The 12,088-nt window shown below is 52.3% G+C and overlaps 1 protein-coding gene across 1 annotated transcript; it reads right to left on the minus strand.

Moving 5' to 3' along the window:
* Positions 1-267: 267 nt before the first annotated feature.
* M431DRAFT_180752 (hypothetical protein) lies at positions 268-4,181 on the minus strand. The gene is made up of 5 exons (XM_024913122.1): positions 3,891-4,181; positions 3,429-3,540; positions 3,158-3,242; positions 2,959-3,008; positions 268-2,896 (listed from the first exon to the last, which is right to left on the minus strand). The coding sequence occupies exons 1-5, from the start codon at positions 4,002-4,004 to the stop codon at positions 669-671; spliced, it is 2,589 nt and encodes an 862-aa protein (XP_024780100.1). The 5' UTR covers positions 4,005-4,181; the 3' UTR covers positions 268-668.
* Positions 4,182-12,088: the final 7,907 nt, after the last annotated feature.

Raw genomic sequence — 12,088 nt, forward strand, 5'->3', positions numbered from 1 at the left:
TCACTGGAAGTTCACACATTTTTACGGCCGTTTGATTCATCCAAGGGCATTGCACCGTCTACATCTTCTCTTTATGCCGCTCTTTGGTGTGACTCGCTTTGTTTCATGTTCCTTCTTATGGCTAAGAAGGAGTCCATTATAATGTTAAGTATGTTAGATATGATACAAATCAAGCGTGAAGCTTGAAACTCCGCCTCCTGCACTCCTGGATCCCAGAGTCAAACTTCTGTCCTTGGGACGTTTTTTATCTTCTTCTTTCGCATGTCTTTCCGATCTTGTCCCTATAAAGTCCTTCCTCCACTATGTTGATTCTATTTCTGAAAAAGGGGGTTTGCCGCCGCCGCCGCCGTTGCATCTCCAACAGTGACGGCCCAGTGAGCCGTATCATCATCCCAAAGATAACAAGAAAAACCAAAAACAATACGATGTGGCCGATGACCAACCCAGGGATGAAATAAAGGGAATTATCCTAACGCCGCCTTGTTGCCTACCCGCCGCCATCTTCCTCGTTTTACGAGGACCAACCCTTGGACACAGAGTAATCATCTGCTCTTTACTTTGTCATGGCCGAGAGAAAAATTATGATGCAATAAGAACAGGGTCAAGTGAAGAGAAATGAAGAGAGGGTATAATGCCGTACACCACTGCAACCAAAGCAAGTCCATCTTTCACGAGTCATCGTCGGATCGAGAGGGACCGCCTGACCTCAGAGCTGGTGACAGGCTAATTGCAATCTTCCTGGGTGTCACGTTATTGCCCCCGTTGGTGAAGCTCGACTTGCGTCTTCGGGTAAGGCCCGGTGTAATTGACGAGTTGGATTCCGTAGAACTGCTGTTGCGTCGCTTGCTATGCATCAGCTTGCCTAGCTCGTCATCGTCTTCCTCGTCTTCCTCTCGCCTGCGTTTTTCAGAGAGACGTTCGGGCGGTGGCACGTTAGCCGAGAGGTTCGACCGTGGGCTGAAATCGGCATTATCATCGCCATCGTCTTTGGACTGGTCATCGGTATCGTTGTCTAAACCATCGTCGCCATCTTCCTCATCCGAAGCATAGTCAACTAGAGGCTTCCCAGAAGTCGACCCGCCGTTCTCGGACAACCTATCTCCTGAGCTGTGATCTTCCCCTTCGTCTTCAGGGTCAGAAGCGTCCCAGTACTCCTCTTCACGTAAATCAATGGGTAGATGCTCCATCATTCTGACGTTGGGCGGTCTCCTCGTCACATCGTCGTCTGTATCGGCGAAGTACTCCATGTTGGTTGTGTAGCCCTCAGTCTGGTCATAGCGCGTAATCAGGTCTTGACAAGGCGGTATGTGGCTAACGAGAAGCAGGTTCTCCCGATGGTCAGCCACAAGCTGCTTAACCATGTCTCTCAGGTACTCCTTCTTGACAAAGTCAAAGAGTTCGGTGCAAGCTGCACTGACAAGATTGTCTCGCGGCACAGTCTCTACCAGAACCTCGAGAATAGGACCCAAAACATCGTTCTCGATTAAATTCTTGACATACAGCTCCTCCTGGAGGCCAACAATTAGTCGGAAGAATCGAATCGAAACTAGCTGCAGGTATTTGTCTCGACACTTGAGAAGCTGGACGATGCGTGCGGCCAGGTTATGCATGATGAAGAAGTATCTGCTAAACCGATGGTGTTGGCGGATAAAGAAGCCAAGCACTTCCACCAGGCATGAGAACATGGCAGCCTCCTGAACAGTAAAGTCCAGATGAGAACGGGTGTCTAGCTCGATAAGAGGCCTGAACAGCTTGAGAGCCGAGGACTCGTAGAAGCGAGTTAGGAAGTGCTCATGCTGAGGATCAATAGGCATTTGCATCCTTGCCCTGGCAGCCAATTCGGCGGCTTGCTGCTTGTTACCGCCGCCGTTAGCATTGTTATTAGCCGCTGCTTCATTGACAGCTGCTGGGCCTCCTCCCTGGTCCAGAATGACTCTGAGAGCATCTGAAATTTGGGTCTTGACTCCCAAGTCAACTTCGACCAGAAGAAGATCGATAAGGGAATCTAATAGTGATGAGGGCCCTTCATGCATCTGTCGGAAAATGGTTTGGCGGATAAGCGTCGGATCATGGTCAATGATGGATATCAGAATGTCCGTGGCCCCAACGCGCACGGCAACGTCAACATGTCGTAGGCCATAGTAGATGACGCGGAGCAGGCCATGGTTAAGAAAGTTGATGTACAGGGATTGGCGCGCAGGGGCTTGGATAGTCTTGGCAATTGCGCAGCATTGCTGGATAAACAGGACGGCCTCCTTCCGCTTCCTTGTGTCGGGGTAGTGGGCAGAGAAGATGCCAAAGAGGTTCATGAGGAATGTTGGGTTTGTCTGTAGGTGCTGGACGATTTCAACTTGGTTGAAGAATATGAGGGAGCTGAGCACGGAGAAGGTGGGATCATCGAGGATTCTGGCCAGAACAACATCTTTCAGGTATTGAAGGCGATATGTCTGGTGGATCTTGCGGCGGACTACATCGTCATTTATGGGGACAACTTCTTTGTAATGTCCTTGGTTGCTGAGCCAGTGTCGATGGTTGGCCTTGTGGCTGGGGAAGTCGGGGTCGTATTCCAGAGCACCGACAACTCCCAGGAGGCACTCGTCGGATACGGCGTGCTCAATAATAGATGTGTCATTGAGAAGCAGGATGCTCTTCATGATGTTGCACAAACGATGCAGGTCGGGAAGGCTTTCCAAGTCTTCGGCAATCTCCACCAGAGGGATAAGCTTGCTGATATAGTCATCGGCCACGATGAACTTGGTAACAGCTTCACGGCCGGTAGCAGTAGCGCTCATAACCCTGATGCTGGTCTCGATTTCCACCAGGTTGCCCAGCTCGGCAGTGGGAAGGTTAACGGGCGCAAGCGTTTCAATAGCGAGATCATCAGACAAATTGTCGTCTGATAAAGTGTTAGCTTCTGGTTTTATAGGTGTCATCAACAACGTGACGATCAATCCTTACCTACACCAGCGTTCTGCTGGAACTGCTGCTGGACGGAATTGACAAAGCGCCTTAACCACCACATGATATCATTAGCCAATGCTCAATCGATGCTATACTAAGAGAGACGGTCTTCGATGCTACGAGAGGCGCAATGGATAAGGATCGACAAGGGCGAGAGGGAGGGGAATAAGGGGAGTAGGAGGAGGTTGAGACAAACCAGATCATGGCACACCCCTCGGCCTCTTGGAAACTCAGGGCCATATCGACACCACTTCCTGGCTCCTGCCATACGATGAGCGTTTCTGTTGCACCTCATATTAGTTCAACGTCACCACAGACTAAGAGAGATGGAGGGATTTTGTGTATGAAGGGTTAAGAAAGGTGAAGAGGGGAAGAAAGTATGAATAAAAGGCGCTAGGAACGGTAAAGATGATTCAAGATAGGGAGAGGGAAAAGGGAAAGAACAAGAGGGGTCGGTGAGAGCTTACCTTGTTGCTTTTGAAATCCATCTTGTTTCTGGATTGTCGTCTCCAGAAGAAGTCGCTCAGGTTGGTCTTCTGACTCTACAATGACTTTTGGATCTTTGTTGCCATCTTCGGTCTACATTGTGCGTCGAACGCATGACACAATTAGCAATCAGAGCGACAATGACGGGGGGTGAATACGCGTATCCCTTGGATGGGCCACTCGCTTGCAGTGCCAAGATGAGTCAAGGAGGAGAGAGAGAGCGAGAGCCAAAGCAAGACCAGGTCAGGCCAAGGTAAACTCAGCCCAATCCAGCCCAGCCGATCCCATTCCTGCTGAACAATGCGTGGAAAGGAAAGTCGCCGGAAGGGAAAAGACAAGAAAACCGGTGGGAGTGGGGAACAGAAGCGAAACTACAATGCGCGAGGCGAGACAAGAGACAAGACAAGGGTAGCCGAGGACACGCAAAGAAGACGCAAACATACCGTCGCAAACTTGGCGGTGCAGAAGCCCGTTCCGCGATCAAACCAGTCATTGTTGCGCAGCTCGTAGACCTTGACGCGCTTCTTGTCCTGATGAGGCACCGGCTGTGCCATCATCAAGGACTGGGGATCGTCCCCCGTGACGAGTTGGCTACCGTAGCCCACCAGATCGGGCGCGAGGTCGAGATGCTGCTGCAGGGACAGCTCCGGCGTCTCGGGCTGGTCGAGGATTGTAAGCGCCGCCACGGTGCCTTGCGTAACTGCGCCCCGCAAAGAAGGGCGCGCGCGAAGCTATTCGGAATGGCAGGTTGGCCGTTCGCGGTTCGGACAAGGGACGAGGATCGGGATCGAGGGCGATGGAGTCGTTGGGCCTGTCGCCTGTCGGTGATGTGACTTGGGTGGGTAGTTGGGGGATGCGGGCGGGCGGGAGCGATGTGGCGTTTCGATATCGGGCGGACGACTTTTTTTGCGTATGGCTCAGTGCGCATGCAAACACGACAAGGCGCGACACACAGACGCAGCGCTCGGCGGTTCTTGTTCGCTCTGCGTGCTTCTGGAAATCTTCTCTTTTGCTTCTTGGGCTTCTTTTTTTCGTCGGGCGGGCGATGCGGATGGAGCACCACCGCACAAAGGACCAGCGAAACGGTTCTGCGCGACCGGGGCAGGCGGCAGAGAGGCGTCAGACCAAGGGCCTTCGGTGACGGAATATCTCGGGAGGCGGGCACGCGCAACCAGAGACGCAGCAAGTCTGGAGGAAAGCGAAAGTGCGCGCGCGGCGCAGCGGGCAGGAGCCTTTATTCTGATGGTCGGAGACGGTGACTTGAAGGCTGGATGCTTGCCGACATCTGGAGTCGTGAGAAATTCGGGGATAGTTGGAAGCGGGAAAAGCGCGTGACCACGGGCGGCGTCTTTGTTGGCGGCGGTGGAGCAAAAAAGGCAGAGAGCCTCTAGTGCTGCCTCTGGGCCTCTGACATCGGGGGGCTTCTGCTGCTTTTAGCGCATGGCGGCCGTCCCAGCGTCTGTTTTGGGGGAGGGCCCTGCTGTGCCACTGCCTAGAGCTGCCGCCTGTGCTCAACTTTCATGCGCTGGGCTTTTGCCGCCTGTTGGCTTTAGCGCCTTGCCGAGCGGAATTTTCCTGCCTCTGCCGGGGGGTTCAGTTGTTGGGTTGAGACAACGTTGGACTTCCGTAACTGTTGACCCAGCGGTTTGGCCTCGCTCCAATGGGGACTACAGGTACATCGTGCGTGGAGCACATGTACCTTGTTTTGGGCATCGGCATTATGTGCCCACATGTACCGCCAGCAGAACAGCCATGTACTAGCAGTCGTGCCGATGGAGCAGCTCGACAGCGCATGCAGTGCCTAGATGATGAGCCCGTCTTGCATTGATCTCTACTACTGCAGCCTTTTGGGCCGTCAAGATACCAAAGTGGTGGAAAGCAAAAAGAAGAGCACTAGAAAGCCGTTTGACTTTGCGGCATTGGATGCTACCCAAGGTAAAACAGACGGCTAAGACCTGTGCTAACGCATCGACCAGGGTCATGCATGTATGTACTCTCGTATCTTATTTTCGTCTCTCATTCTCTCTGTGTTTGAGCTCGTTATCGCACTTTCATCCTAAATGCCCTCCCATTCCATGTCCACAAGCTGCAATAGGCGGCACAAAATGGTCGCATCAATTCATTCAATCCGATATTCCCTTTCCGCTTCCCTCTCTGTCGCCCCCTTTTTTTCTTCCATGTTTCGCCTCCCGGAAGCCTAAGGCGTCAATAGTACGTAGTAGCATTATGTGCTAACAATTTTCGAAACCCAAGCACGCCACTGAGGCACGTGACATTTCGTCAGGCCGCCCACGCCCACCAGCGCACAGACCAAACCACCGGCTTTCCCCCCAAAATCCCCATACTAGCATTCCCCATTCCCACATATTCCCACATCGCATAGCCCGATCCTCGGCAGCGGGCCTTCGTGTTGCACGATCAACGCTGATGAGATGTGCCGATTCGATTTCGCATCGTGACTCGCAGTTACCGATGGCTACAAAATTAGAACTTGAAAGGATAAGAGCCGATCGGGAAAGGCCAAGAAGGTATTGCGCCCAGTCCAATCTGGTTCTTTTCAGCCATCCGTCCAGCCATCCATCCATCATCTCGCATCCCGCAAACTACACGTAAGTTTATCGAATTTTCCGCTGATCAGTCACTTTTCCCCTTTTGTTTATATTAATTTCCGGCTGCCATGATTCAATAATGCATGAAATGGCGCCCCGGGTGCATGTTCACCATGCATGCCCTGTCTTTGCTCTTTCGAAGCGTCACATCGAAAGTCTTGCCCAGGGTATCATCAATCCATCTTGACCCAACCTTGCCTTTACCGCAGCCACTAATTCGTCGTCAATCAAATTAAAAAATATGCTTAGAGCATGGCATCCTCGAAACCCAATCGCCAGTCTTGACGTTGGGGCCAAGCGTTAGCAGCAACGGGGGCCTGATTCGCCACAGCCGATGGCACCTCAGCCGCCACTTTTTGAATCACGGGCCCCTGGTCCCTTTTTTTGGAACGCCTCTTCCGTTCGTTCCTTTTTCCGGGGCTACGGTACACTAACGTTAGAGCGGACTATTAATTGATTCAGCTCGGCCAAATCGCCTAAAAGTTACGCTGTTTTGGCGAGATGCCGCTGTCATCCCTTTACCAAGGCTAACGACACATAGAGCCTGGGGACTGCGCAGGATATGTCATTATCCAGCCAGTTATTTCATCAACTGGCAGCTTCCACGTTGCGTTGTACTGCTCCCCAAACGTCCTACTCATTGACTCCTTACATGACGGAATGTCATTGGCGCTGTTTCCTTTGTGCTTATTTTAGCCTCCCTTGCAGCCTTCAGCCTCGAATCAAGCACGCTACGCTCATGACCGCTTTTTCAAGAGATCCCGGGTTGTCAGGCAGTACTCGCGTGTCTCGGTTCAGGTTGGTCTCGGCATAGTGATCAAACTTCTTTTCTCGCTTTCGGTCTACTCTTCCAACATCGAGGCAATGGTACAGCCCTGCAGTCACTTCCACATTGTCGCCTGCTGTCTTATCCTGTGAACCACATCTGGTGAAATTCAAAGTACATTACGATGGTGCAATGGCCAAACCAAACCAACCACGACAGGAACCTTGTATCATTCCTTCTGATTAGAGCCGGGATAACCACACCTCTCAATCCAGGTGTCGTGTGGTGCCCAGAAACCCGAAAGCTACAGGGTAGATGAATGCAAAACGAAGTACAACTTGTGATATGGTAGCCTTGGACCACTCTCCTTGGTCAAATCAGAGTAAACCACCATATATTTTCTACTTCATCATATAAACCAGTGCTACTCATCAGTCTGCTCAGCCACTCCAGCCTCAGGATGGGCTAGAAGCCAAAGCAATAGCCAAAGCGAACCAGTGAGGCCTCACCAGTCTGCCTTATTCAGCTCCGACTCCCTAGCTGGGCTGCCTTGTCTTGCTTCGTGCTGGCCAACCAATAAAGCGAGGACGCTCATTCTCACCGTTTTTGTCTTATCTGGCTGTCTTGCGACAGAATATGGAACAACAAACTTAGCAGAGTGCGCCATCATGCATGTCTCTGATGGCATAAGCCATTAGGCTGGGAGAGACGGTTAGGTCTGCCCAAGTATGGAGCACTGCCATATGGGCCGCCTGACTGCCATGTCGCCATATCTTGTTGACCAGTCGACAAACCTGTTGCCTCTCAGTGGTGCCCGCCAGTCAAGCAGTTGGTCGGGTTACTCAAAACGTGTCTGCCGCGAGGAAGAGGAGGACGCTTCACCATTCAACGCAAATAGACTTGAGCCACCATGCAGCCATGCTTATACCGCGCTCAAGGCATAGACGTATTGCTCCATCAGCGGGACAGGAGGGGCTTCCCGTCATGCTCTTGGTTGATCCCTGATCAGCGTAGAGTATGCGGTACCATCAACCGGTGTGAAAGACCCTGGCATCGTCTACATAGGGCCAGCACGTTAGCGTGGCCACGTCTTCAGATTCTTGACTATCACCGGTGACGGCATGCCTAAGGGGGTCATGTTCAACGCGCATGGCCGTGGGTTGAAGTACTATACATGCATCGCTTCGAGTCCGGACTGAGTCGTTAGTCTATGCAGTTGAGTGTTATTGCAACCAAAGCGGTAACTTGGAGGCGTTCGTCTTGTGCGCTGGACCGAGGCCCTGGCCCGCAACCGTGGTCAATGCGGACCTCAATACCAGATGGAGAGCTGTGTGCCACCAAAGGAGGCCTAGTATCTTCCCAGTACATGCAAACCCTTGAGGGAAGGGGGACTGGTTCCGGCATTGGACTGCATCCAACTACTAACACCTACTACCGTTGGCACTACGTCTCTAGCATCACAGACTTGGGGCTGAAAACGAGGGACGACAGGAATTTCATGGGTCCTACGGATCCTGGCTTATCTTGTGCGAGCCTTGCCTTGCAAGATATATGCTGTTGAGGTCTTACTGATATCAGGTCAATGCGTGTAGGCTCACACTATCTTGCCGGCCTTATCTCTCATTCCTTGCTCGTACATGTCCCAAAGATAACATACTCAAGCTTGTGCAACAGCTTGATCCGGATAGCCGTTCAACACTGGCATATGCATAATACATGCATGACAGGAACATTGGCAGTGTTGGGAATCCGGACACTACCCCCACGTCGTTCGCAAGCTCTATGTTTACTGGAACGCCCAGCGGGCAAGACGGGATGAGAAGCTGCCCTATTGGCACGAGTACGAATACTAGCACCAACAGCTATTGGGTGCCCTGCTTACTTAGTAGCATTCGGGATTCGGCTATTGTATGATTATCGACTTGGCATCCGCATCGAGTTAATTGGAAATTAATGGCTTCTGTCGAATTGGGAACGAACAGAAATTTGAGAAAATTCCCGACCCCTCGACCTCCCGTGGGAGTAAATTCACAATTGTGCGCCAGCCAATCTTTCAAGCTAGCAGCTGCTCGAGTTTTCTCGTGCTAGCCTTGACAATTATCTTGGCTAGCGACGATTTACTATTAATATCCACCATGTTGCTAAAGGACCACTTCGAATTGATGGCTTGGCTCCCAGCGGCACGGCAGCTACCGTCCCGTAACCTGCTACGGAGCAAAGTCGGTCTGCAACATGTGGGATGCGAAAGTACTCCGTACTCGTAGTACAACTACACACTCCGTATTCCGTACTCCGTGCATGATTTACCTCAAAGTCCGGCAAGAAGCGGGAGGCTCACTGCGGTCAGACGAATGTCTCGCTTCCGGCTAGGCAGATAGCCATGGTTGGCGGTTGACAACGTTGACAGCTCAGTCATTGCGGCTTTCGACCAGAGGAACTGCCACGTTCCTGGTGGCGTTATGATAGAGGCTGCTGCCGGGAGTCTCCTAATCTCCACGTCCAATGATCTCATCATGATCCTCTGCCTTATCACAAACGAAGCGGCATCGCGGCACTTCCCTTTCCTGGCTCTCCTTCGCTTCTCAGCCCTTTGCTCCTGGCGTTGAAAGGCCCAGTTTTTGCTGGCCGAGCCCACTGCGCACGCATTGAGCAGCGGCTTCCGATAGGAAGGCAGTTGAAGGCCGGTGAACTATGTAACCGAGAGAGCGGCTACATATCAGTCGTGCTGGACAGCCCAACATTGACCGATATCAGAGGGTTTCATGTTGTCCGGGATTGAAACCAGAGCTGCCCTAGAGCTTCAGAATAATAAACGCTCTCGTATGAGTACTCCGTATTCTGCATGCAAACCGTACGGTAGCATGAATTCGCCAGAGACGGCTTGAGCCACGGAGCTCGCGGCAAGCTCTCTCTGTTCTCTGACTTGTCCGGACTCATGTATGCATTCTATTTTAGCGTGCGTGCGGCTGGACTTTGGCGGCGCCATACCCGCCCGCTCAAAGTTGACAGGGATCAGGCACGTTCGCTGGCTTTCTTGAGTTCAGGCACTCCAAAGTTTGATGCCTCTCTGCTCCACCGAGCCGCTTTGCAGTTGGAGCGGGATCTCAGCCAAGCAAGCCTCCATGGAGCTCCCAGTAAGCGCCTAATGCTCTGGGCTACCTGGTGAGTAGACGGAGCAGCACTAGCAAGCCGCCGGCATGACGACCATTTTTTTCAGGCGCCAGGCCGCAGGAGAATTGGTTGGTGGCCAGCGCGCAAGTACTCGTACTTGGTAGCCCTTTGGATGGGGTCCGTGAGCAGAATACGAGATGGCGAGGAGCGTTTGCTGCAGGCGGTTCTGGGGCCTACCTTGCTTGGAGCCAGAGGGAGCAGCTTTTCGGCGTCACCATATCTGCTGCAGGCGTTGATTTGCTGAGAGCGGTGGAACTCGACGACAGAAGGTGGCTGGCAGGCAATGCCAAATGGTGGTTGCTAAAGCGAGTGGAGAGGAGAGGAACGGGCAAAGAAGGCGATAACGAGGCACGGAGCTTATGCTCAATGGCGTCGACAGCCCAAACAGAGTTTCCGGTTCCTTGATCGCCGTGTTTCGTGCAAGGAGATGGTGGGCGAACTCACGCGGTTTACGAAAAACAACGGCCTCGCAACTCCAAGAGAGAGAAGATAGGGGACCTCATTCGCCTCACTGTAACGTGGTCAGGCGAACTGTGGAGGTAGCATCATGCACTGCAGAGAAAGGTGGTAGTGGTGGTGGCGATGCTTTGTGCATGGAAATATTGGATTTGTTCTGGTGGTGTTTTACAGAAAAAGTCCCGTGCCTCGGTCATTCGACAACCCATTGCGCTGCAACGTGGTGAGAAGTACCTGTACGGAGTTCATTTTACACAAGCGAGTGCATTATCTGCCTTGCTTGACCTCTACCTCAATTCCAAGCACGTCTTGGGTCAAATCAATGGATCAAATGGAGTCCAATTGATTACATGGATGGAAGCATCAAATTGCAGCTTTGGGGGTCCCACCGCTATCAGGTACCTGGTTGCCATCACTGCTAGTGGGATCGCATCGCCAGTTTTTACGCTTTGCGCGGAAGTATTTAGCGCACCATTTCTTGTTTAGTGCCTAGCCCAGCGGGCTGCCGCCGCCCCGAACGGTGGCAGTAACGGCATTAGGGCATGACTGATGGGCCGCCGGAGGGGCTCAGGCCGTGTCTACGTGCTAGGGCCCGTCTCGCCTCAGCTGCTAAGTGCCATTGAATTTTTTTTGTTTTTTGCTGTGGTTGATAAGATCCATGGATTGAGCTGTTGTTATTCTTGTTCTGACACAAGGTTTCACCAGTGCCTGGACAATGATCCCATTGTTGGGTGAGACATGACTGATCGAAAATAATGGAACTGGGCTAGTTCTGGGAGGAGGAGTGGCGCCAATGGCATCATCAATCGACCTGTAGGAGGAGGAGCATCCATCGAAACATGAAGTCATCAATCCAAGTGCTGTACGAGTAAAGTACAGTACAATACGAGTACAAACAGCATCCATGGAACAAGGAGCATGAGCATCCCTGATAAGCCCACTTCAACGATTCCCAAGTCCGATACGCTGCATGTACCGGTACTCGGTCCAAGTACTTCGTACAGCCTCCTGCAACCACGTGTGCCACCGACCGGCACACGTCTTACGACTGCAATCCCTCGAGTCAGCCGCATTTGCATCGTCGCTCTACAAAACCTCCATGTCCCGGGCCAACCATTTGCGCCCCCGTTGCAAGCCATCTCATCTGCCTCTCGTTCTAGCCGACAAGGTGCCCTGCCAGCACAGGTGAATGTACAAGTACGAGTACCTCCTTCAGCTGTGCCCAGCGCTCGACGCCTAGGCGCAAAAAAGCACACTATTCTCCCATCTGCATCGGCGCTGCATCTGCATCAGCAACCCCCCGATTCTCCAAAATCTCCATTGCTGTTCTGTTCCTTACCTTTGCGTGCCTTAACCGGAAACTAGTCTACCCCCCCTCTTCTCCTTCGTCTCTATCTCTCGCGCTCTCTCTCTCTTTTCTCCTCGCTCATTCTCCTGGTCCGCCATTCCCGGTGATCCGCAGCACAACCCCCCCTCTGCGTACAGCCATTATTCAGCTCCCCAGGCTTTCTCGACATAGGGCTGGAGCCCAACTTTTGCTTGTCTCTTGTCTCTTCCCTCTCTTGAATACGACCTCTTCCTCTCCTTCTTCATCACCCCCTATTATTGGTAGCTATCACATCTGGTTTCCAACTCCCAA

Source organism: Trichoderma harzianum (genome assembly GCF_003025095.1).
Source record: "Trichoderma harzianum CBS 226.95 unplaced genomic scaffold M431scaffold_1, whole genome shotgun sequence".
NCBI classification, from domain to species: Eukaryota; Fungi; Ascomycota; class Sordariomycetes; order Hypocreales; family Hypocreaceae; genus Trichoderma; species Trichoderma harzianum.